Genomic DNA, 26,422 nt, shown 5'->3' on the forward strand with positions numbered 1-26,422 from the left:
GGAGTTGGGGACCAAGTGTATTGTGTCAAAATTTACAGATGACACTAAGATGAGTGGCGGAGCAAAGTGTGCAGAGGATGCTGAAAGTCTGCAAAGGGATATAGTTAGTCTAAGTGAGCGGGCAAAGGACTGGCAGATGCAGTACAATGTTAGTTAATATGAGGTCATCCATTTTGGTAGGAAAGCGGCAGAATGGACTATTATTTAAATGGTAAAAAGTTGCAGCGTACTGCTGTGCAGAGGGATCTGGGTGTCCTTGTGCAAGAATCCCAAAACATTGGTTTTTAGGTGCAGCAGATAATTAAAAAGGCAAATGGAATTTTGTCCTTCATTGCTATAGGGATGGAGTTTATAAACAGTGAGGTTATGTTGCAGCTGTATAAGGTGCTGGTGAGGCCACACCTGGAGTACTGTGCACAGGTTTGGTGTCCTTACTTGAGAAAGGATATACTGACCCTGGAGGGGGTGCAGAGGAGACTCACTGGTTGATTCCGGAGTTGAGAGGGTTGGCTTATGAAGAGAGGCTGAGTAGACTGTGGCTATACTCATTGAAATTCAGAAGAATTAGGGGAGATCTTATAGAAACATTTATAGAAACATCATGAAGTGAGTGGATAAGATAGAAGCAGAGAAGTTGTTTCCACTGGCAGGTGAAACTAGAACTAGGAGAAATGACCTCAAAATAAGGGGGAGCAGATTTAGGACTGAGTTGAGGAGGAATTTCTTCACCCAAAGGGTTGTGAATCTGTGGAATTCCTTGCCCAGTGAAGCAGTTGAGACCATCTCATTGAATGTTTTTAAGGCAAGGATAGATAATTTTTTGAACAGTAAGGGAATTAATGGTTATGGTGAGCGGGCAGGTAAGTGGAGCTGAGTCCACAAAAAGATCAGCCATGATTTTGTTGAATGGCAGAACAGGCTCCATGGCCCAGTTGGCCCAGTCCTGCTCCTAGTTCTTATGTTCTTATATTCTTAAGACTGGATACGTAGGTTAGGGGGATTAGTGGGGTCAATATGTGGGGTTGAGCGGTTGGGGCCTGAGTGGGATGCTCTGTCGGAGAGTAGGTGCTGAATGGATGGGCCAAATGGTCTCCTTCTGTATTGTAGGAATTCTATGAAAACTATATTTTGTTTTGTTCCTGAATCCATCCATGCTCAAAAGATTTAAGCAGATTAAAGACAGAAAAAACACTGGGGCCACTCAGCACCTGTAGAGAGAGGAGCAGAGTGGCCAAGCTTGGGATCGGGCAAACTGTCATCAGAACTGGAAGAAGTTAGAAATGTGGAGGAAAGGGTATGAAGCACAAACCGGAAGCTGGTCTTTGATAGGGTGAGGAAGGATTTAATGTTTTAATTTTTTAGCCCTTTTCTCACTCCAATATTCCCAGCAATGGCCAAGTATTACAAACATGACCATGATACACAGACTAAAGTTCTATTCATTGCTTACCTTTCAATTAGTTGTCAATATTTTGAGACTTAATAATCATCCAAATTCTTTTACAGAAGTAATTGGCCACAATTTTCCCTCTCCACTGTGAAGTGGGCCAGAGAATTGTCACGCCGGTGATTTGTGGGGTTTGAACATGTGTTCCTGCCACGATAGCATCTCCTAGCGCCAGATTTCCGGCAGCATCACCTCCACGCCAGCAATGAACAGGGAAGCATAGAAATCATTTAAATAGTTATTTGAATCTTATTTAAATGAAATGAGTTAGCACCTCTCCCCCACCCTCACCCCCACCCCCCAACACCGCACCAGTGTCGTTCACTCCAGTGGGGATTACAGTAGCTCCCCACTTTCAGGGAACGAGTGGCCTGACCCTGCTGGAGTAAAGGGGGGGGGGGGCAATCGGGCAGCAGAGGGGTAGGATGGGTGCCTCCTGAGCATTGGCACCCTGGCAGTGCCAGCCTGAGCCTCCGGCAGCACTGTTCAAGGATAAAGTACCAATGCCAAGGCGGCACCTTGGCACTGCCCATCGATATATTTCCAGCCTCTCAGGTTTGCCTTTTAATGAGAAATCAGTTACACATTTAAAATCTGAAATAATTGTGTCTGTAATATTGGCAGGTGATTCAAAATGAGCACCTTGAAGTTATTTATAAAGATGTCAGGGTGGTACCTGAGCATTTATGTGGAAATGCTTGAGTTTAGTTTTGTTGTGGAGATGCTGCAGATGGACTGAGTGTCATCTCTTTACTTCCCTCTGTAGGCTCTTCAGGTGGAGAAAGTTTTACCTCATCTGCATCCCCTGCACAGTCCAACCATCCAACTCCATTATCTTCACTGTTTATTTATGTTATTGTTAGTGTCACAAGAAGGCTTACACTAACACTGCAATGAAGTGACTGTGACAGTCTCCTAATCACCACACTCTAGCCCCTGATACTTTTGAAATGTTTGAAGTTTAATTATTAGTGTCACAAGAAGGCTTACACCAACACTGCAATGAAGTGACAATCTCCCAGTCAACACATTCCGGCGCCTGTTCAGGTACACTGAGGGAGAATTTAGCATGGCCAATGCACCTAACCAGTAGGTCTTTTAGACTGTGGGAGGAAACCGAAGCACCCGGAGGAAACCCACCCAGACATGGGGAGAAAACAGATAGTGAGCCCAAGCGGGGAATTGAACCCGGGTCCCTAACATTGTGAGGTTGCAGTGTCAACCACCGTGCCAGCATGTCACCTCACTTGCCGGACTTGAATTTACCCATCTCTGTAAAGAAAGGCTTTGGACAAATGGCAACTCTGAATAATCTGGTGTTTTATAAGGATACGGTTTGCCACATATTTCGGGGGACTGTGCAAGTTTCTGTTATATAGCCTCATCTGAACTGAACAGAGGGGAGGAAGATTGGGAGAGGAACAGGCCATTCAGCCCTTTGAGCCTGTAAAACCTGATCTGCTTCTTATCTCCATTTACCAATCTTGGCTCAATATATCCACTGAGTCCCTTGCATAATAAATGTCCATGAACTATCAATTATTGATTAATTAAGTTATTAACAGGTTTTTTTATGTACACTGATGGACATATACACATTCATCAAACTGACAAAGCTTGCAATACATGAGTATTAACTTTACTGAATACAATTGGAAGTAAGATTTCAAATTCACGCAAACTTATTTTAAATGTCACTGCATACAATGCAAGGAACAGCACTTTTTTTACACAGATTCTCAACTTCAATTTATGTTAAATTGAACTAGTACGCCACACTGGTGACATCGCAGATGAATTATTTAAAGATAACTGTCAAAATAGTAACATGTAAAATAATTTGATTTTAAATTCAGGGCAAGTTTGATTAGTGAGCCAGTGTGCTGACAGTTGTGAATACAAGGAGAAAAACTGTAAATGCCAGAAGTCTGAAATAAAAGCCAAAGAGCTGAAAATATGGAACAACCCCATGAACAGATAGAGCAATGTTTGTGGTACACATCCTTCTTTAGAACTCATGCAGTTTTGACCAAGGGTCCGTATATTAATTGATCTGATCTGTCTTCTGTCTCAACAGGAGTGCAGCTTAGGTTGATTGGCCATGAAAAAATTGCCTCTTGGTGTCAGGGGAACCAGCAGGGTAAATACGAGGAGTTACGGGGCTTGGGTGGAATTGTTGTTGGTGCAGGCTTGATGGGCCAAATGACCTCCTACTGCACTGTAGGGATTTTATGATGGCGGTGGGTGCCTGGAATGCACTACTAATGGAGGTGGTGGAAACAGGCACTGTGGCAACATTGAAGGTATTTCTTGATGGATACATGAATGGGAGACGAACAGAGGGGATAGAAACCATATATTGGTGCAGGCTTGGTGGGCCGAAGGGCCTGTTCCTGCACTGTACTGTTTGTTCTTTGCAGAAAGCACCAGAATTTCTTTTCTGGTATAGGTGTGCATTAACTGAAGAAAGAAAATGGACCATCTGTGAATATAAAACCGTGAATAAAGGTGGTATACGCCATACTTTAGTGTGACTTCTGTTTCTTGCTTCCTTACCTATATGTTTCTGTTGCTAATTTAATATTTATCTTCTGACTGGGAAGGAGCCAACACCAGGGTTGACCTCGGGTGGCATAGCTGGAAGTGCCGGGTAGATAAATGCTGCGCAAATTTCAGAGGGGTTTATGGTTCAGTAACTAGTTTTGACAAGAGGAAGTAAAAAAGATCAGATTACAGTACAGATGACATAGACATAACAATAAGTTATGTTGGTTCAGCACATCTTTGGGGAATCTCATGAGGATATATTATGATTTAATTAAAACAATTATCATTTCAGGTTGTTTGCAGTTCTTAGTGAACGTCCATCTTTTGGATGAGAGATTAAACTATGAGTGTATCAATCCTTTCAGGTGAACCTGAAAGATCATGTGATGCAACGTTGAAGAACAGCATAGTAGTTCACTCTGGTTCTTTAAAGGAGTAAGGTGCTATGGATCAAGGAGAACTTGTAGATGTACTGTTCTTCGATTTGCAGAAGACATTTGATAAGAATCATAGAAACCCTACAATGCAGAAGGAGGCCATTTTGTCCATCAAGTCTGCACCAACCACAATCCTGGCCCTACCCGCATATCCCTACATATTTGCTCACTAATCCCTCTAACCTACGCATCTCAGGACACTAAGGGGTAATCTCAGCATGGGCAATCAACCTAACCCACACATCTTTGGACTGTGGGAGGCGCACCCAGAGGAAACCGACACAGACACGAGGAGAATGTACAAACTCCACACAGACAATGACCCAAGCTGGGAATTGAACCCAGGTCCCTGGACCCTTAAAGCAGCAGTCCTAGGCACTGTGCTACTGTGCCGCCCAAAGGTACATGTGGAAGGTGCCACATCAAAGGTACTTGTGGAAAGTAGAAGTTCATTGTGTAAGGTGTAACACGTTAGCATTGTGATGATAGTACTGCAATTGATATGGATATATATAAATATAATATACAATATATACTGACTTTTGTGTTTAAGGGGAATGTTTAAAAATTCAGCTTTATGCTACAGGCAGTCAGTATGTCTGGAGGGAATGTAACTGAGACAGCAAGAGAATTACTCCTTTTAGCCTTGCAAGTGGTTATGTTAAGTGAAGTTGATTGACGTTGGTTTACTAATGTTCCCGTGGGATTTCAGATTAGAGTGATTGAGAAAGTCATGTGATTGTGTGCTTTATGTGCAATCCTGAGTTAGTAGCAGAGAAAATAGATTTTTGTAGAAAGGAATTTGGCTGTTCTGGTTGAAGTTAGAATTTTGCAGGCTTTTGAAAGCTCTATAACTCTGATAACTCCAAGGATGTCTATACTCATTATGGCAAGTATATTTAGGGTTGCTAACTGTATCCAAGTGTCTTTTTAAGTCTGTAAGAGGCATGTTGCTTATTAAGAACTGAAATAGTGATAATTAAGAAATTAAAGTTGTTTGCTTTTCATTTTTTAAATATTGTTCAACTGTTAATTGCTATGTTGCTTCATTTGTTAGAGTTATAATTTAAAATTTGTCCTTAAATAAAATTTGTTTTACTACAAAAGATCCCTACTTCGTCAGTGGATTCATTCCTGGAAGGAAGTGTCCTTTCCTTACATTTATGCCAAAATGGAAAAATTATTGGAATCTAGGCTGGCATCTTAATGTAATTTGAGATTCTGGCCTGGGACCTTAACGGCATGGATAGAAAATTGGCTGGGTGGTAGAAATCAGAGAATATGCATAAATGGGTCTTTGTCTGATGGGCAAAATGTGACAAGCGGAATCCCACAGGGGCTGTGCTGAGACCTCAACTTTTTACAATTCATCTTAATGACCTTGAAGGGAGCGAAGGCCTGGTAGCTAAATTTGCAGATGACACAAAGAAATGTAGGAAAGTATGTTGTGAAGGAGACATAAGGAGTTTGTAGGTGGATATAGATGGGTTGAGTGAATGGGCGATGAAGCATATTGTGGGAAAATTTGAAGTTTTTCACTTTGGCAACAAGAATTAAAAAGCGGAGTGCTGCTATGTTTCTTCCTTACTAAGAACATAAGAACTAGGAGCAGGAATAGGCCATCTGGCCTCTCGAGCCTGTTCCATGTTTCAGTAAGACTCAGCTCCACTTACCCGCCCACTCACCATAACCCCTAATTACTTTACTGTTCAAAAATGTATCTATCCTTGCCTTAAAAGCATTCAATGAGGTAGCCTCAACTGCTTCACTGGGCAAGGAGTTGCACAGATTCACAACCCTTTGTGTGACAAAGTTCCTCCTCAACTCAGTCCTAAACCTGCTTCCCCTTATTTTGAGGCTAGTTTCACCTGCCGGTGGAAATAACTTCCCTGCTTCTATCTTATCTATTCCCTTCATAATCTTATATGTTTCTATGAGATCTCCCCTCATTCTCCTGAATTCCAATGGGTCTAGCCCCAGTCTACTCAGTCTCTCCTCATAAGCCAACCCTATTTTATTTTATGAATCCTACTTGTGACACTAATAATTAAACTTAAAAAATTTCAAAAGTATCACATTGATTGTTAAGCACTGTGGAACACCCTGAGGTTATGAAAGGCACTGTTTCAATTCAAATCTTTCTTGAAATAATCAGAGTTTAAAGCTTTTTTACTCCCCACTTAACCTGAAAATAGTGTCACTTGTTAATATTTGGTGGCATTTTAACTAAAATTTTATGACTGACTCTCAGTACAAAAAAACTCTTGTGCGTAGTTTATCCTTTTATTATAAAGCTCTCAAAATGGAATAGTGGACCACATTGTCCTTTCCTAAAAACAATTAGAACATTCTCTCGGATATTTTACACAAACCTTACAGATTATGGATCAGACATTTAAATATTAATTGCACCTCTCTGCCAGCTCTGCAGAATTGCCTTAAAATCCATGCACAGTAGATGTTAAACAGACGTTTTAAAATATCATAGCATCCCTGCAGTGCAGAAGGAGGCCATTTGGCCCATCAAGTTGGCACTGACAACGATCCCACCCAGGCCCTATCCCCACATATTTACCTGCCAATCCCTCTAACCTACACATCCTGTGACACTAAGGGGTAATTTAGCATAGCCAGTCCATCTAACCAGCACATCTTTCGGACTGTAGGAGGAAACCAGAGCACCCGGACGAAAAGCAAGCAGACACAAGGAGAACATGCAGACTCCACACAGGCAGCCAGCCAAGCCAGGAATCGAACCTGGGTCCCTGGAGCTGTGAGGCAGCAGTGTTACCCACTGTGCCACTGTAGTTTCTCCTGTGCAATTATCCCACATGATCATGAATAAAATTAATACTGTTCTGCAATTCATCTGGCTATAGTAATACAGTTTAAATTGCACACCAGTCTAGTCATTTAATAAATAGATCTGCTGTTGGAATTTGTGCAAACCCATGATTTGAAAATACAGGCTGTAAGTCGGTAACTTTTGTCAGTTCTGTGGAAGTGATAGCTCTCTGTGAAAATGTAAATATAAGCATGGAGTGGTTACAGACTCCTTTTTATATTAGATCATTACCAGTTAATAGTATATATTATAGTCAAGCTGCATTTCTTTGAACATTCCACAGTCAGATTTACAATAATTGCTGTGCTTTGCTTGTGTGTAGTAGCAATATCCACCACCAAAAATATGCATGGGTCTACACCCATTTTAGCTGAGGTTGGAAGTTGTAAGCTTATTATATATAGCACAACCATTCTTCTTTCAGAACAGTGCTAGGGAGTGAGAGCAACATTGCTTTACAGAAAGTGGGCAAGGAGCCAAATCCAACAGCAGAAACTTGGAGTTTTTTATGATCTTCCAGTCTCCTGGCAGCAAAAGGGTTTCAGAGTTAATGAGATTTAGATTTTCAACAAGGTAATATTTTATGAAGATGCATGGAGAGGATTGGTGGATCAGTGTTCTCTATTCCAATGTGAAACTAGTCACGGTGCTGCTATCAACAATGATAGAAGAGGGATTACCTTTAACGCACTTGATTATAAGTTCATAATATGTAGGAGCAGAATTAGGCCGTCCAGTCCACTCCGCCATTCGATCATATGCCCTTTATCCCTATTTTCCTGCCTTCTCCCCATAACGCTTCAACCCATTACCAATTAAAAATCTGTCTAACTCCTCCTTAAATTTACTCACTGTCCCAGCTTCCACTGCAATTTGGGGTAGCAAATTCCACAGATTCAGGACCTTTTGGGAGAAGTAGTTTCTCCTTAACTCTGTTTTAAATTTGCTTCCTCTTATCCTAAGACTATGACCTCATCTCCTAGAATAACCCACAAGAGGAAGTAACCACTCCATGTCTACTTTATCCATACCTTTTATCATTTTGTACACCTCAATTTGATCTCCCCTCATTCTTCTAAATTCCAGAGAGTATAGGCCTAATTAGGTGAGCTAACTAAAAAAAATATATTTACGTAATGTCTTTAATGTAAAGAAACTTTATTAAACATTATGAAATAAAGTATATCACAAAATAGGTATGAATTAGAACTACTGGGAATGCTGTGGATTAGTGGTAATGTGGCTAAACTACTATTTCAGAGGGCCAGGATAATACTTTGGGGGACAGAAACAGAACATGCTGGAAAATCTCAGCAGGCCTGACAGCATCTGTGGAGAGAGAATAGAGTCAATGTTTCATGTCTGGATGACCCTTCACCATTGAGTCTGTGACCCTTTGTTTTGTGCCTGGGTCATCCAGACTCAAAACTCTGGCTCTATTCTCTCTCCGCAGATGTTGTCAGACCTGCTGAGACTTTTCCAGCATTTTCTGCTTTTGTTTCAGATTCCAGCATCCACAGCATTTTGCTTTTATGATACTTTGGGGACATTGGGTCCCAAATGCAATAGCAGCTGCTGGAATTTAAATTAATAAAATGTAACCTGGATTTGGAAGCTAGCCTCTGTCATGGTAGCCATGCACTTGTCATTGTCACAAAAGCCCATCTGGTTCATTACTGCCCTTTAAAGAAGGAAATCTGCCCTGCTTAACCTGCATACATGTGACTCCAGGACCAGGGCAATGTGGCTAACTTTTAGCTGCCCTCTGAAATGGCTGAGCAGACTACTCAGTCATATCAAACTGCTACAGGAGATGTCAAAGTTTATTTATTAGTCACAAATAAGGTTTACGTTAACACTGCAATGAAGTTACTGTGAAATTCACCTAGTTGCTACACTCTGACACCTCTTCAGGTCAATGCACCTAACCAGCACGTCTTTCAGACTGTGAGAGGAAACCAAGGCACCCGGAGGAAACCCACGCAGTCACGGGGAGAACATGCAGACTCCACACAGACAGTGACCCAAGCCAGGAATCAAACCTGGGTCCCTGACGCTGTGAGGGAGCAGTGCAGCCACTGTTCCACAAGAGTCAGACTGCAGTGGTTTAAGAAGGCAGCTCGCCCTCTCAAGGGCAATTAAGGATGGGCAACGAATGCCAATCTTGTCAGCAAATGCCATGAAAAGATTTTTTTTTAAAAAACCTAGATTGTCTAGTAGTTAGCTGGGTCTAATTCCGTAGCTCATACATACGAGCGGAATTGTAAAGTTTAACATCAGGCTAACTCACTGGAAATAAATGCTTGTATTTTCAAAGCACCCTTCAGGACTTTGGTATGGCCCAAGGTGCTTTATGGCAATGAAGTATCTTTCTGAAGTGTTGCCTCAGTTCAGACGTAAAAACATGACCCAGGCCTGTGGAATTAGGAGCCTTCATGTTTTGTTACACACACTGAGATACCGCCAAAAGAAAAATCAACAGAATGTATCCCACAGGCTACATTTTCTCAAACATCTGTCTTCCAAAGGAAGACTCCATCGGTAAAGTTTGCCTCTGAACTCTGACTGATCCGAAAGTCAGACTAGGGAGGGAGCGTGGGAGCAGGCTGAGGACAGGAAGCACCTTCCCTTAGTATTCATAACCCCCCACCCTTCCTTTAACAAGGATGTTTATAGGGAGTCGGGACATCCTGGCAGCCATCACAAAACCCCAATCCTGGAAGCTGGACACACAGCTATGAACCCTGCAGCTGTATTTACTTTCCTGATTGCTTCTCCAGCGGTAGATTGGCTGGAGCGGGGGGGTATTATTGTATGTCCTTTGGACCTGGACTGAAGCGCACATTAATTATTCCAGGCATGAAGATGAATGAAACAGAAAAATCTTATCGTTATAGATTCTCTACAGTAGAGAAGGAGGCCATTCAGCCCATCAAGGCTGCACTGACCGGAATCCCACACAGGCCCTATTCCCGTAACCCCACATATTTACCCTGCTATAATCCCCTTGACACTAGGGTCAACTTAGCATTGTCAATCAGTTTAACCCACACATCACTGGACTGTGGGAGGAAACCGGAGCAAACCCACGCAGACACGATAAGAACCCCACAGACAGTAACCCAAAGCTGGAATTGAACCCAGGTCCCTGGCACTGTGAAGCAGCAGTGCTAACCACTGTGCCACCGTGCCAGCCTGAACACATTCTACTTTTCTTCATTGCCAATTAGGATGACGCTGGCTTCACCCAGAATCACTGACCCCAATCAAGGTGCCCCCTTCTCTAAAATGGTGCAAACGTCTATATCATTTTTTAAAATCTTGAATTTGCATAATCTTGCATTTATACAACACCTTTCATGACCACCAGATGTCCCAAGGAGATTTATGGCCATTGAATCACTTTTGCAAAGTAGTCACTATTGTAATGCAGGGAACATGGCAGCAAATGTGTACATAGCAAGATCCCACAATCAACAGTCTGATAATAACCAGATCATCTGTATTTAATGGTGTTGATTCAGGGATAAATATTGGCAGGACACCAGAACTAATCCCCCTGGTCTTCTTCAAAATAATTCCACGAAAATTTTTATGATTGCCATGGGAGAGCAGATGGGGCTTTGATGATGTCTCATTGGAAAGGCAGCACCTCGGACAGTGCAGCACTCACTCAGCATTCCTCTGGCGTGTCAGCCTTGAATTTTATGCTTCAGTCCTGGAGTGGGCCTGGAATTCACATTCTTTTGACTCAGGAACAAAGAAACCTCAGTAAATTATATTAAAATACCATTTTGTTGTTCACCGGGCACTCCTGTCCCTGCAGAATGAAGGTCACAAGTGCCAGACTACTTCTCTGGGGGCACTGGGTGTGGACAGAGCTGCAGAAGAGAGACAAATCGCCAGAGTGACTACCCTGCCTATAATGTACAACTTCAAAATTCAATCTACTACTAAACCAATATGGCATAATGGCTACCTTACAGTGTCAGAGATCTGGATTCAATTCCCGGCTTGGGTCACTGTCTGTGTGGAGCCTCCCTGTGTCTGTGTGGGTTTCCTCCAGTTTCTTCCCACAGTCCAAAAATGTGCTGGTTAGGTGCATTGGCTGTGCTAAATTCTCCCTCAATGTAACCAAACAGGTGCCAGAGCGTGGCAACCAGGGGATTTTCACAGTAACTTCATTGCAGTGTTAATGTAAGCCTACTTGTGACACTAATAAATAGACTTTATGGGTTTTGCATTCTGGGCTCTATGTCTCTATTCAATGACTGTGTGCATTTCTTCCAACAATTTTCCCTCTTATTTTTAATAGTTTTATTAATCTGTATTGTCTCTGTTCCAGATTGTTTATTCATTCATGGGAGGTGGGCATCGTAGGCTGGGCCAGCATTTATTGCCCATCGCTAATTGCCCTTGAACCATCCCAGAGTTACCTGGAGCCACATCACAGTGTGATCCTTCCCACTCTGGGCTTTTAACTTCATTGCATAGGCCAACATTCAGGAGTTGCCTTTGGGGCTGCTGGTCAGCCTTCCAGGGCAGGGGAAGTGCTGATCTGATTGGGAGGCAGGGTGGCACAGTGCTTTGCACTCCTGCCTCACAACTCTCAGGGATCTGGGTTCAATTCTGGCCTCGGATGACTGTGTAGAGTTTGCATCTTCTCCCTGTGTTTGTGTGAGTTTGCTCCAGGCGCTCCGGCTTCCTCCAAAGATGTGCATCTTAGGTGGATAAGCTATGTTAAATTGCCCCTTTTTGTCCCAAGATGCGTAGATTAAACAGATTAGCCATGGAGAATATGTGGGGTTAGGGGGAGAGGGCCTAGATAAGATACTCTGTTTGAGAGTCGGTGCAGACTCAACGCACCGAATGGCCTCTTCTGCACTATAGGGATTCTATGAACAGCAATGTGGAATTAGCATATCCTCTAATTTTATCTTTTATTCTGTACTCTAATTCTCTTAAACTCTCTAATAATGTTCAATGTATTCCACACCTACACCTTTCCTCCTCTCCTCCATACTTTTGTCTACCACTTCCACCTTGAAGGACAAGGGCAGCAGATACATGGGAACACCACCACCAGCAAGTTCCCCTCCAAGCCACTCACCATCCTGACTTGGAAATGTATCGCCGTCCCAATTCCCTCCCTAATGGCATTGTGGGTCAACCCACAGCACATGGACTGCAGCGATTCAAGAAGGCACACCACCTTCTCAAGGGTAACTAGGGATGGGTAATAAATGCTAGCCAGCCAGCAATGTCCATATCCCATGAATGAATAAAGAAAGGTATGTTCTGGTCTGTATAGCACACAAGAAACAATACTTTTCACAGTATCCCAATACATGTGACAATAATAAATCAAAATCAAGTACAAATTGACCAGAGCTTTCTTGATGGGCTGAAAAGTTTGTGTGTGTGTGTTTCTTTTCCCTTTCTTCCCCCAAGTGGGACAGGGAAGGACATCACATGACGAACGATTGAGGACTCTGGGTCTATACTCGTTGGAGTTTAGAAGGATGAGGGGGATCTTATTGAAAATTACAGGATACCGCAAGGCCTGGATAGAGTGGATGTGGAGAGGATGTTTCCACTAGTAGGAAAAACTAGAACCAGAGGGTACAACTTCAGGCTAAAGGGATGATCCTTTAAAACACAGACAAGGAGGGATTCCTTCAGCCACAGAGTGATGAATCTTTGGAACTCTTTGCCGCAGAAGGCTGTGGAGGCTAGGTCATTAAGTGTCTTTAAGACGGAGATAAATATGTTCTTGGTTAATAAGGGGATCGGGGTTATGGGGAAAAGGCAAAAGAATGGGGATGAGAAAAGTATCAGCCGTGATTGAATGATGGAACAGACTAGATGGACCGAGTGGCCTAATTCTGCCCCTATGTCTTATGGACTGTGGGAAATATATGTTAATGAGAGTGATGTGTTGAGTTATTTGACACCCTGGGTTTCGAGTCTTGCCGTTGCCCCGGCTTTCGGTAGGTGGCAGTCAGCCTAAGCACGGGGGTGGTAGGACAATCCAGTGACAAAACTTGAACTTAGAAAGGGAGAGAGAGAGCGAGCAATTGTCATTGTTTACAGCGTCTCATCATCACTGCCCCAACGTACGTACGAGTTGGTCTGGTTTAAAGAGGCTTGACGTTTTCCTTTGGTCTGGCAGACTTTATTTAAAATGTGCTTTTGCTTGATAATGTAGGGAACTTTTTTTTTGCAAAGAAACCCAAGCTGATTTATGTTGGTTGGAGCTGGAATTCTTTTTGTGTGTGTGTTTCTGTGCTCGGGCTGGAAGTTTCCTCGGGAGGTGTGCTGGCGCCGAGGCAGCTTTCCTTTGGCGTTGCTGGTGGAAATTTAACTCCAGTTTTTTTTTATTTTGGAGGGTGGGGGAAAGGGAAGCGGCTGTCACTGAAAGTAAGCCGGTTCCCAGAGCGTAAGACCCAAAGAAGAGAGTAAAAGTTTATTTCAACCCCTCCTTTTCCCAGGGAGAGAGAGACTGAGAAATAACCTCCAGTGACCCCGAAATTAGCAAGGAGGGAGGTTGAAATTGACACAGGAGGAAGAAGAAGAAGGAGGAGGAGGATGGCTAAAGATCACCTAAAACCCCGCTTGTGCCATATGATAAAGGGGGAGAACGGCTACGGCTTCCACCTACATGGGGAGAAGGGTAAAAGCGGCCAGTACATCCGGAAAGTGGAGCCCGGCTCGCCGGCGGAGGCTTCGGGTCTGTCCGCAGGGGACCGGGTGCTGGAAGTTAACGGCGAGAATGTGGAGAAGGAGACCCACAATCAGGTAATTTTAAACCCACCACCCCCCCCCTCGCGTTTTGGCACCGGGTTGTGTGCCAAAAAGAAAAAAAAGTTTGTTTAATTCAATTTTAATTTTAATTCAATTTAATTTTCAGTGAATGTATCTTGTGGCTGCACATTAGCACTTTGTTACCAATTGCAAGTGGCCACGAAGCGAGTAACCCACACGCTTTGTTACCCAAACAATTCCAGCTTAATGGGAATCTAAATGTTATGATGTGGAGGTGCCGGCGTAAACACAGTAAGAAGCCTGTGTAACCTGGTGTGGTGAGACTTCTCTCAATCTAAATGTTGTCAGGGAGTTTTCAGCCGGTCGTTCTCGCGATTATACTTTTTTTTTGTGTAGCCAAAAATGTTGTGGTAAGAGGTCAAAAATGTTAATATGGCATAATTTTAAAATGTTATAATATTTTGGATAAAGGGCAATTTTTCCCCCTCATCCATAGCTGCTTTTCAATGGGGGAGAGGGTGCTGAGACAGTACTCTTGGCTTACATTCACACCGCAATGAAGTTACTATGTTAAGTGTGTTTGGCCGGCTTTGCTTTTGCTGGTGTATCGTGAATGTTTTAACATTTTCTTGTGTGCGCGCGTGTGGGCTTTATTCCCTTTAACATGTGAATATTTAAACCGAGGCAAAACAATGATGACCTTGCGGTACCAATAAACGTTGTATGTGTGTGCGTGTGTATGAGAGTGTTTCATATCTCGGTGACAGATATCCAGACCAGCTTTACAGAGTGGGGCTATAATGTCCCTCGGGGACTGCTGATGATTTCCTAAGGTCCTTTATCAAAGCTGTTGAGTGATTGAGCAACTCCAAGTCTGCACTGGAGGAATGTGGCATCACCTCGCATCCATTACATTTGTCACTGCGTGGAGAAAGACAATTTTGTTTTAAGGATAAATAAAAGATTGAACTCTGTCTCTCAAAGTATTGAGAATCGGAGTTCAATATTCACTGCAGTAAATTCTAAAGGGTACACTGGAAAGTTGGATTCGAGTTTCCTCTAAAGGACATAACCCAGGTGCATGAATTTAACCCAATCGGAATGGATTATCACATACCTAGATTTATTGTCGATATGGCTGCGTGGGTAGGGGTAGGAATTAGGAGTGCATTGTGTATGTGTATTTTTTGTATTAGAACAGAGCTTTTTCAACAATGCTCTGCCTCTTATGAAGGGAGCTTGCTGAATAGGGAGCTTGTATATGGGATGCTTTGGTCATGTGATTCCCATTTGTAAGGAGCCCCTCTCTCTCTCTCAAGGCTTCAGACAATTTCCAAGTTGTTTAAAAGTCCAACCCTTGATAAAGTATTATATCGTGAATGCTGGGAAACATTTGGAGACCGCATTGAAACAATTTGGTTCAATGACATACAATTAGCACGATTTTAAGTGGAAGGATGTTTAATTTTCTTTCAACCTTTTGAATATTTTTGTACAAAAAAATCTTCTTGGAATGGCAGAAGTTTATACTTGGGTGAGGGAGGAAGGAATTGGCAGAGAAATTTCTTCAGTCAATGGGTTGTAAATCTTCGGAATTCTTTAGCCCAGACGGGTCTGCAGTATTCTTGAATATACTAGACAGAAGTGGGTACATATGCGGGGATGTAGGGATAATGCAGTTAGTGTGGCATTTAGGTCAGCAATGAGGCTTGGTAAATATTTAAGGGGGCAAATATACTCTTAATGCATCTGTTATTTTTTTAAATATAAAAGTTTGCAGGAATGACTGGGTCTGTCTGAGAGCGAACATTCATCAGCCATTAATCTAGTCATGCTTAAACTTTTTACTACTTGTGCTAATTCAACTTCCTTTAGAATTTTCAGGGTCAGTCAAACTTTTCCAGGTTGAGCATGAGCCCAAACCCCATCAGATATGCACTGAATAAAGTAAAGCCATCCGCTAATTCTTTAAAAGCATTTGCCGTTGAGTCTCCATGTTTTAACATGGAGGGCTTGTTGTAATCAATAGGGACTGGTCGAAAGATTGTGACCCTCTTCATCTTCACTAGGTTGTGCAGCGGATCAAGGCAGTGGAGAATGAGACAAGACTGCTGGTGGTGGACAAGGAGACGGATGAATACCTGCGGAACCAGCGCCTCACTGGTACAGAGGGCAATGGCCAGACCCTTCCCCCAGATAAGACCAAGGACAATGGTGAAGTGTGGAAACCGCAAGTCGTTCAGAACAGTGGGGAGCCGACAAGATTATCCATCCGGTCCATTGATAGCAACAAAAAGGTAGGAACCCCTCTGAAAGAGCACAGTGAGACATGTTAGATTGGAGGACTGGGGAAATAAATCAACTCTTTTAGATTCTTCTCTTTGGTGATTCTGAATCTCCAACTGCCTTTGGATGTAGTGAATGTATCTACTGCAATTAACTTATCCTTTTTGGTGTCTAAAGCTGAGAGTTTGCGAGAAAGAAAGCAGTATTGGATTTTACTGGAGCAAAGCAACTTTCAAATGAGCAATGTGAGAACTTTGCAAAGTACAGTATGAGTATAATAGTACAACAGCTGTATGGAGTCCAGCAAATAAGAGGGAAAAGCCAAAATATTAATGGCATTTTCAAATGGATGGTGTGAGGAGAAACTTCTGAATTAGTGGCACTCCAGCTACTTGCAGGAAGAGAGAAATAAAATATATACTTTGTAATTAGATCTCATTTTTGTGATTTTTTTTAACATCTATTATCTTCCCAACAGTGATTTTCCTTGAGGGCAAATGGTAAGCTTTCTTCTCTGGGTTGCTGCCTCTGGCTGACCGAACTCTGTTAGAAGGCATGACGGCTCAGTGGGTTAGCACTGCTGCCTCACAGCACCAGGGACCCGGGTTTGATTCCTGCCTTGGGTCACTGTCTGTGTGGAATTTGCACCTTCTCCCCGTGTCTGCATTGGTTTCTTCTGGGTGCTTTAGTTTCTTGCTAGAGTCCAAAGATGTGCAGGTTAGGTGGATTGGCTGTGCTGTATTGGCCCTAGTTTTGGGGGTAAAAATGTGGGGTTACAGGGATAGGGTGGGATTGTTATTGGTGCAGGCTCGATGGGCTGAATGGCCTCCTTCTGTATGTAGGGATTCTATGATTGTTCTCGTACTAAATAGTGGACAGCTTAAATTGATATTTTTTGTGCAATTGGCAGATGCTGGGGAATGTTTCATGTGATAAGCTTGGAGAGAAATCTCAGCAAACTGCTGTGTGTTATATGGAGAGATGGCATTAAAGTTGCAAGCGTAGCCCTTGTGCTATGTACAGCAGTTACATATGCAGTATTCGTGTATATGACAAAATGCAGGCTTCGTGCCTACAGTTTTTGCTGCGGAATGAATTCGATACTTTGGAGGGGCGGGGGGGGGGGGGGGGTGGTAGTGGAGGAAGTAAAAGTGTGTGTAATTCTTTGCTGAAGAGGAAGCCGGAGAGTGATTTACATAATTATTTTACCTGTTTCCCTAAGGTTGAGCAGCTCTCTCTGCCCCCTTTGCAAAGGGATTGTGTTATAATAGAGGAGGAAATCTAAAGCAGGGCAACATATAGGAAGCAAAATCCCCCCCGCGACCCCAAATCCTTCAATGAGTATGATTGTCATTTGAGAGGCGATGCATTCGTGCATCGCACTTCCATTGTCAAGTTGACTCTGAACTATATTGACTTTGTTCTTTTCACATTATGCATCTACAGTGGCACACAATGAAGTATATTTCTCTTCCCCCTCGTACAAGCATAGAATTTAAACATTCTCATCAATATTTTCCAATCCCCTCTATGGCTGCATTCCTCTATCTCTGATTTTCCTCTAGCTTTACAACCCTCCCAAATCTCAGTGCTCCTCCAATTCTGGCTACTGAAGCATTTTTAAGAGCTCCTAGTGTTGTATAGCCAAACCTTCAGTTGTCTGGGCCGCTTAGCTCTGGGACTCTCTTCTCCAATCCTTCCCTGCTTTCCTCTGTCATTCGTCAACCCGTTTGTGCTAATGTCCCCTTATGTGGTTCAATGCAAAATTTTGGGGTTTTTTGGCTTCTGTAAAGTGCTCCGGGGAGGTGGATGGGAGTGGTTTTAGTGATGTTGTAAATGCAAGTTGTTGAAGGATACAGTTTGTACATTGTTGGATGTTGTTTCTCATGATCCATCTTTTCATTAACATGTGCTAAACATCAGTGCTGCTAATCTTGCTGGCTGTGCCTGTTGCAAATCCCTTCACGACACTGCATAGCTGGGACGGTGCCATGCAATGCTGCACCACAGAATGTTTTGTGCGTATTGAGTATGAGTTGGAACGGGGCCAGAAGAAATGATGCTCTTCTAGTTTCCAAGAGTGTATTTTGATTCTCTTGTGTTCATATTGTGTTCCACAAGCTGAGTGCTGTCAAAGAATATTGTCAGATGATACCTCAGCCTTTGGAAAGGATTAAAACAGGAGTGAGCACTTTCGAGTTACCTTTTTTTAATGCCATAATTCTCCTAAACCTCTTTATTTACATAGTGTGTCTTCCTGGATGCTTTTCTAGACTTGTGTAATGTGCAAAATAACGTTTTTCTTTTGAAATTTATTAATTAATGTCACATTATTGCTGCAATGAAGTTACTGTGAAAATCCCCCAGTAGTCTCACTGCCTGTTCAGGTACACTGAGGGAGAATTTAGCACAGCCAGTACACCTAACCAGCACGTCTTTCGGACTGTGGGAGGAAACCCATGCAGGCTCCACACAGACAGTGACCCAAGGCAGGAATGGAACACGGACCCCTGGTGCTGTGAGGTGGCAGTGCTAACCACTGTGCCATCCCTGTGCCACTGTGCTGCCCATTGCCTTTCTTTTATTGCTGCCTAGCTTTCAATTAATTTCCACCATTGTTCTGCTGAGTTCCACAATTCTTTACCAAATCCTGCTTTTACGTTTTAATTTCTAGAATTCTCTCCTATTTTGTTGGCCTTTTTTTTATTTCATGGTCATTGGATAAGTAGTAATGTTTAAAAAAAAACTTTTATGTTGAGCTGTGCATAAAAGCCAGCCTGTTTTGAAATGTGATGGTAACATTGTATTGGTTATGGATCCATTGGTAGTACTGCCCCTTGGTGCCTCAAACTTGTGGGACAAGCACCATTCTGGAGATGTTGGCACTGAATTTAGGTTTGATTTTATTATTGTCACATCTATGAATATGCAGTGAAAAGTATTGTTTCTTGCACACTATATAAATTAAGCATACCATTCATAGAGAAGGAAGGGAGAATATAGTGTTACAGTTAGGGTGTAGAGAAAGATCAGCTTAATGTAAAGTAGGTCCATTCAAATGTCTGATGGCAGCAGGGAAGAAATTGTTCGAGTCGGTGCGTAACCTCAGACTTTTGTATCTTTTCCCAACGGAAAAAGGTGAAAGAGAATACGTCCAGGGTGCGTTGCACCCTTGATTATGTTGGCTGCGTTTCAGAGGCAGCAGGAAGTTTAAAGTTTGTTTATTAGGCTTACATTGACCCTGCAATGAAATTACTGTGAAAATCATCTGGTCACCACACTCTGGCACTTATTCAGTACACAGAGAATTTAACACGGTCAATGCACCTAACCAGCACATCTTTCAGATTGTGGGAGGAAACGATGCAGACACTAGGAGAATGTGCAAACTCTGCATAGTGACCTAAACTGGGAATTGAACCCAGGCCCCTGGCACTGTGAGGTAGCAGAGCTAACCACTGTGCTGCCCACTGTGTTCACAGTCAATGGATGGGAGGCTGGTTTGCGTGATGGACTGGGCCTCGTTCATGATCCTTTGTAGTTTCTTGTGGTCTTGGACAGAGCAGGAGCCATACCAAGCTGTGATACAACCAGAAAGAATGCTTTCTATGGTGCATCTGTAAAAGTTGGTGACAGCCATAGTGGGCTTGCCAAATTCCCTTTAGCCTCCTGAGAAAGTGGAGGCGTTAGTGGGCCTTCTTAACTATAGCATTGGTGTGGAGGGATCAGGACAGGTTGTTGGTGGATCTGGACACCTAAAAACCTGAAGCTCTCGACCATTGACACTTCATCCCTGCTCTGTGCAATGCTGAAGAAATGCTGCATTCTTGGGGTTACTGAGGCCCTGTCTGCTCGTGCAGTTGGAAGTACAAGATCAAACACATGGATCAGGAGCAAGAGTAGGCTTCTCAGCTACTCAATAAGATCATAGCTGATCTGATTGTAACCTCAGCCCTATATTCCTGCCTAACCCCAAGAACCTTTCACTCTCTCTTGTTAATCAAGAATCTGTCCAGCTCGGTAACAAAAATATTCAAAGGCTCAGTTTCCACTGCCTTTCGAGGAAGAAAGTTCAAAGACTCTCGATCCTTCAGAGAAAACATTTCTTCTTGTTTCCACCATAAATGAGCAACCCCATTATTTTATAACAGTGAATTCTAGTTCTAGATTCTCCGACTGCTGCCTCACAGCGCAAGGGACCGGGGTTGGATTCCCGGCCTTAGGTTACTGTCTTTGTGGGGTTTGCACATTCTCCCCAAGTCTGTGTGGGTTTCTTCTGGATGCTCTGGATTCCTTCACAGTCCAAAGATGTGCATGTTGGATGGATTGGCCATGCTAGATTGTCCCTTAGTGTCAGGGGGATTAACAGAGTAAATACATGGATAGGGCCTGGATGGGATTGTGGTTGGTGCAAACGCGATGGGTCAAATAGCCGCCTCCTATAGGATTCCATGATTCTGTGACAAGAGGAAACATCTGCTCCACGTATCCCTCAGGATCTTAAAGGTTTCAACCAAATCCCCTCTTACCTGAGTGGATACAAACCTAACCTTTCCTCATAAGACAACCTGCCCATTCTTGGTATTAGTCCAGTAAACCGTCTCTGAATGGTTTTTGAAGCATTTACATCTTTCCTTGGATATCCCTCGACTCCCTTACCGACTTAAAAACAAACTTTCTGATCACTATCATTTTGCTATTTGTGGATGTTTGCTGTAAGCAAACGTTTCTGCTGCAATTCCTACATTACAACAGCGAGTGTTTCTTCCACAGCGTAACACACCATTCAGTACATCATGACTGTGAAAGGTATTCTTCTTACCAAAACTTGCATTCATTCAACCCTAGAGTCTTGTTTTTGCAGTGTCTTCCAGGAGATTGATGTAATACTTGTGCTGTCAACTGATCCCTTCTGTTATTTTTGATTATCGATGTAGCTAGTTACAAAGTATCCAGTTGAATAGGAGCTGGCTTTCTAGGGCAAGAAAGAGGGGAACTAGGTAGGACACAGTGAAGGCATAAGGCACCAGAAATGACACAATGATGTAGCACTGTACAACAAGGATGGCACAGTGGTTAGTGCTCTGTCTCACAGCACCAGGGACTTGGGTTGCTGTCTTTGTGTAGTTTGCACGTTCTTCCCGTCTCTGTGGGTTTCTTCTGGTACTCCAGTTTCTTCCCACAGTCCAAAGATGTGCAGATTAGGTGGGTTGGCTGTGCTAAATTGCCCCTTAGTGTCAGGGGAACTAGTTAGCATAGTGTTATGGGGATAGGGCCCAAGTGGGATTGTGGTCAGTGCAGGCTCAGTGGACCGAATGGTCTCCTTCAGCATTGTAGGATTCTTATAAAACATGATGGAGATGGTGACAGTGAAAATAAGCTTAACACTAAGAAAAATAAAACCATGGCGGAGTGTCAAAGCCCAAAAGCAAAAGGGTTAGGACACAAACTCTTCTAACAGAAAGCAGAGGAAAGGGGGCTAAAATGGCAAAATATTGAATATATATTTTCAAGTTTTTACGCCAACTTCCTTCCTCCTTTTTGATATTGTCCATTTGCTGGATTAAGGTAGTCATCAGTGCCAATTGCATTGAGCTTGTCCAGGTGTGATCTTGATAGATGTTGTAGGGCTGGCACAGTGGTTAGCGCTGCAGTCTCACAGCGCCAGGGACCCAGGCTTAATTCCGGACTCTCGACTGTCTGTGTAGAATTTGTATGTTCTCCCTAAGTCTGTGCAGGAATCTCCCAGATGCTGCGGTTTCCAAGTTAGATTGATTAGCCATGGTAAATGCAAGGGGTTACAGGATAGGGTGAGGTTGGAGCTGGATAAGATGCTCTTTTGCAGAGCCAGTGCATATTAGGGGGCCAAATGATCCCTTTCTGTACTGTAGGGATTCTGTGATTCTTGTTGTTTTGCGATGAGGGCCATCACACCAAGACCAGTTTGTTTCTTACAATGTTTAATAAAGTGGTTTTACTTAATAGCATTGTCAGTGTGTATGCTGGATAGAAATCAAGAACTGAAGCCTTAAACTATTTTTCCTTCCCTGACATTGGTGTACTTCAGCTAGTTTTATTTTCCCAACCCCAATTGAGGTCAAGTTCTTCTCTGCATTGATTCAATCTGGTGCCTTCTCTGTCCTCTGCCTCACCTTTGGCGAAGCAACAGTGTCGTGGTTTTGTTACTGGACTAGTAATCCAGAGATCCAGTGTAGTGCACTGAGGATTTGGGTTCAAATCCCACCACTTGAATTCAATAAAAATCTGGAATTAAATTCTAATTATGACTATGAAACCATTGTAGAGTGTCATATAAACCCATCCAGTTCACTATTGTCCTTTTGGGGAAGGAAATTTGCCATCGCCGCCTGGTCTGGCCAACATGTGACTCCTGATCCGGACTCTTTAAAAATGTCCTCTGAAATGGCAAGCTGCTCAGTTCAGGGGTAATTAAGGAATTTATTTTGTTCATTTTGTGGGACATGGGCATTGTTGGCTTGCCAGCATTTATTGCCCATCCCTAGTTGCCCTTGAGAAGGTGGTGGTGAGCTGCCGCCTTGAAATCTGAAGTCCATGTGCTTAGAGTTGATCCACAATGCTGTTAGGGAGGGAATTCCAGGATTTTGACAGTGATTGTGAGGGAACAGCGATATATTTCCAAGTCAGAATGATGAGTGGCTTGGAGGGGAACTTGCAGGTGGTGGTGTTCCCATTCTGTCTTTCTAGACGGAAGTGGTTGTGGGTTTGGAAGGTGCTGTCTCAGGATCTTTGGTGATTTGCTGCAGTGCACTTTGTAGATCATACACACTGCCGCTACTGAGCGGTGATGGAGGGAGTGGACACTAAATGCAAGCCCAGCCAGCAGCATCCATATTCTGCGAATGAATTTTAAAAAACAACCTTGCTACTGAATAAAAATTGTTGAGCTGTAAAGTTTTTAGCTTTTGTGTGTCTACATTGTAATAGCTGTACCAAGCCCTCAAGCACCAAAGTTGCTAACTCCCCTGCAGGCAAGCTCTTGAGAAGGTCATCATTGACGGAGTGGTATTAACACTGACTAGGAGAGCAGAGGTTGACGCCTTGCACTGTACGTAGGCCTCAAGTTAGGAGTGTGATGGAATACTCATCAGTTGTCTCAATCGCAACTTGGGGCTTCAACATCATGCAGGATTAAGCAGACTACTTGTCCGCTGCCAATGACTTCAATAGGCCCCCTTCCACTACTGAGACACTGAAGCTGCAATATCTACTGTCTATATATTGACTGTTAGAAAGGGAACAAGTAGCATCATTCCCAAATTGCAGCCCATATTCACTTGGCAATTGATTTCTTCATTGGGTTCAAATCCTGGAATTTCCTACTTGTCACGACTATATGGAGATCATTACCACTACCTTGAGACAGCTAGGATAGGCAGCAGACAGAAAGCATAGCCCATACCTGTGAACAGGTATAAAATAAAACAAGCATTTGTTTTGTGTTTTTGCAGCTAAGACGATGGTACTGTGCTCCTTTTTTAGTGTTTGTTTTCTGAGAGTTTTGCTGAACGCACAAGTGACAAGAAACATTATCATGGAATTCCTACAATGCACGGAAGACCATTCAGCCCATCAAGTCTGCACCAACTCTCCGACGCAGCACCTTGTCACAGTGATTAGCACTGCTGCCTCACAGCACCAGGGGCCTGGCATGGGCCACTGTCAACGTGGAGTCTGTACGTTCCCTCTGTGTCTGCGTGGGTTTCCTCCTGGTCCTCCTGATTTCTTCCCACAGTCCAAAGGACATGCTGGTTAAGAGTATAGGCCATACTAAATTCTCCCTCTGCGTACGTGAACAGGTGCCCGAGTGTTGCAACAAGAGCATTTTCTCAGTACTTTCATTGCAGTGTTAATATAAACCTACTTGTGACACGGAATAAACATAACAAAAAACTTCCCCAGGCTCAAACCCACCCCCACCCCTCCGTACCTATAACCCCACGCATTTTCCCCGTTAATCCTCCCAACCCACAATATAGCATGTCCATCTTTCGATTTATCATGCAATTATTAATGCATTGTCGTGCAAAGGAAGAGCCTTTTTTTTTTGTAACAAGAAGTTTGTTTGGTGCAAATTTAAAAAATTCTCATCATTGTTTTCAACAGCGTTTCCTCGCCCCTCCCTATCTCTGTAATCTCCCGCAGCCCGCCTGAGTATCTGCGCTCCTAATTCTGGCCTCTTGTGCATCTCCAGTTTTAAACACCCCATTGTTGTTGTTCGTGCCTTCAGCTGCCAAGACCCTAACCTCTGGAATTCCCTCCCTTAAACCTCGCCTCCTCTCTCCAAGGCACTCCTTGAAACCTACCTCACTGATCAAGCGTTTGGCCCTTTGCCCGAAAAAGTCTCGACGTGTCACATTTTGTTTTCTAATGTTCCCGTGAAACGCATTGCGATGCTTTATTTACATTCAAGGTATTGGATAAGTAAAAGTTGTTGCTGGCTACCTTGGATGAAGTCCATCATTATGTATGAATTCTGTTTGTTGATGCATCAAGACATGCTCACTGCTACAGTTCACCTGAAAATTGACACTTTGCCCAAAACTCCCGCATGTGGATGTGGAATTTAAGAGCACATTCAACATTTACCTTAGTGTTATCTGACATTGTTGTATGACTAGGTTACAATTCAACACTGCCTTGAAGTAAAATGCCTGCGTAGGAAAATATTGCTGACAATTGGTAACCTGTCAGGGTTTTCATGAAAGTGATTTGCATGTCTCTCACGATCTATTGATGGTCTGCAGTGCTCCACAGCGTATGTTGGAAATGCAGTCCCTGTTGTCTCACGGGGAAATTGCTTTGACGTTTGCTGTGCGCCAGTGCGATAATGACCAAAGTAATCTGCTTTTTGGTGAAGTTGGCCGAGGGTTAAATATTGATCAGGAGTGTTTCTCCCCCTGCTCCAAATGGTACTCTGGGATGGAGCATTGGTTTAATTTCTTATCTAAAAGATAGCACAACTGACTGCAACACTCTGTGCTACAGTGGGAATGACAGCCTGTGGTCACGCCTCTGAGATAAACTCCTGTAAGAAGAGTGCTGCCTGTTGAGTCACAACTGATCTATATTCCTCTGCTTCAGGGATTGGCACAGTGGTTGGCACTCCGCCATAGCACCAAGGATCTGGGTTCGATTCCTGGCTTGGGTCACTGTCTGTATGGAGTTCTCCCCGTGTCTGCGTGGATTTCCTCCAGGTGCTCTTGTTTCCTCCCACAGTCCAAAGATGTGCAGGTCAGGTTGAGTCACTGTCTGTCTGTGCAGAGTCTTCATGTTCTCCCTGTGTCTGTGTGGGTTTCCTCCCACAGTCTGAAAGGATTATAGAGGCATTGGAGACAGTGCAAAAAATGAGACTGATACCAGAAATGAGAAGTTATATCTATTGAGGAAAAATTGAATTCGGGCCCCCAGTGCATTTATCCTGGGTCTCTGGATTATTAGTCTAGTGGGTTAGGTGCATCGGCTGTGCTAATTTCTCCCTCGATGCACTGGATTCACGCAGGAAAAAGTCAGTGTAGTCGAGGAGAATACTGCGATACCAGGTAGTAGACTAGATGGAATTGAGGTACATAAGAATTGCCAACACCACCTTCTTAAGAGTGTGAAAATAGATAAGTCCCCTGGGCCGCATGGGATTGACCCTACGATTCTTTGGGGGGCCAGGGAGGAGATTGCAGAGCCTTTGGCTTTGATCTTCATGTCGTCATTGGCTTCAGGTATAGTGCCGGAAGGCTGGAGGATAGCAAATGTTGTTCCCTTGTTCAATAAGGGGAGTTGAGACCACGCTGGGCAAAGTTTTGGAAAGAATTATAAGGGATAGGATTTATAATCATCTAGAGGGAAATAAATTGATTAGGGATAGTCAACACGGTTTTGTGAAGGGTGGGTCGTGCCTCACAAACCTTATCGAGTTTTTTGAAAAAGTGACCAAAGAGGTGGATAAGGGTAAGGCAGTTGACGTGGTGTATGTGGATTTTAGCAAAGCATTTGAAAAGGTTCCCCATGGTAGGCTATTGCAAAAAATGCAGGTGCATGGGATTGAGGGTGATTTAGCAG

The 26,422-nt window shown here is 43.3% G+C and overlaps 1 protein-coding gene across 2 annotated transcripts in view; it reads left to right on the forward strand.

Annotated features, from left to right (window-relative positions):
- The first annotated feature begins 13,325 nt into the window (after positions 1 to 13,325).
- Positions 13,326 to 26,422, forward strand: part of nherf2 (NHERF family PDZ scaffold protein 2) — a 131,502-nt gene continuing 118,405 nt past the window's right edge. The window contains exons 1-3 of one of the 2 annotated variants that reach the window (XM_080206851.1): positions 13,326 to 13,392; positions 13,772 to 14,074; positions 16,111 to 16,338. In XM_080206851.1, the coding sequence (XP_080062977.1) occupies positions 13,865 to 14,074; positions 16,111 to 16,338 (438 nt within the window). In that variant the 5' untranslated portion in view covers positions 13,326 to 13,392; positions 13,772 to 13,864. The other variant, XM_080206852.1, reaches the window with a different exon arrangement.

The sequence above is a fragment of the Carcharhinus amblyrhynchos genome, chromosome 18 (genome assembly GCF_965287045.1).
Source record: "Carcharhinus amblyrhynchos chromosome 18, sCarAmb.v2.hapA, whole genome shotgun sequence".
NCBI lineage: Eukaryota > Metazoa > Chordata > Chondrichthyes > Carcharhiniformes > Carcharhinidae > Carcharhinus > Carcharhinus amblyrhynchos.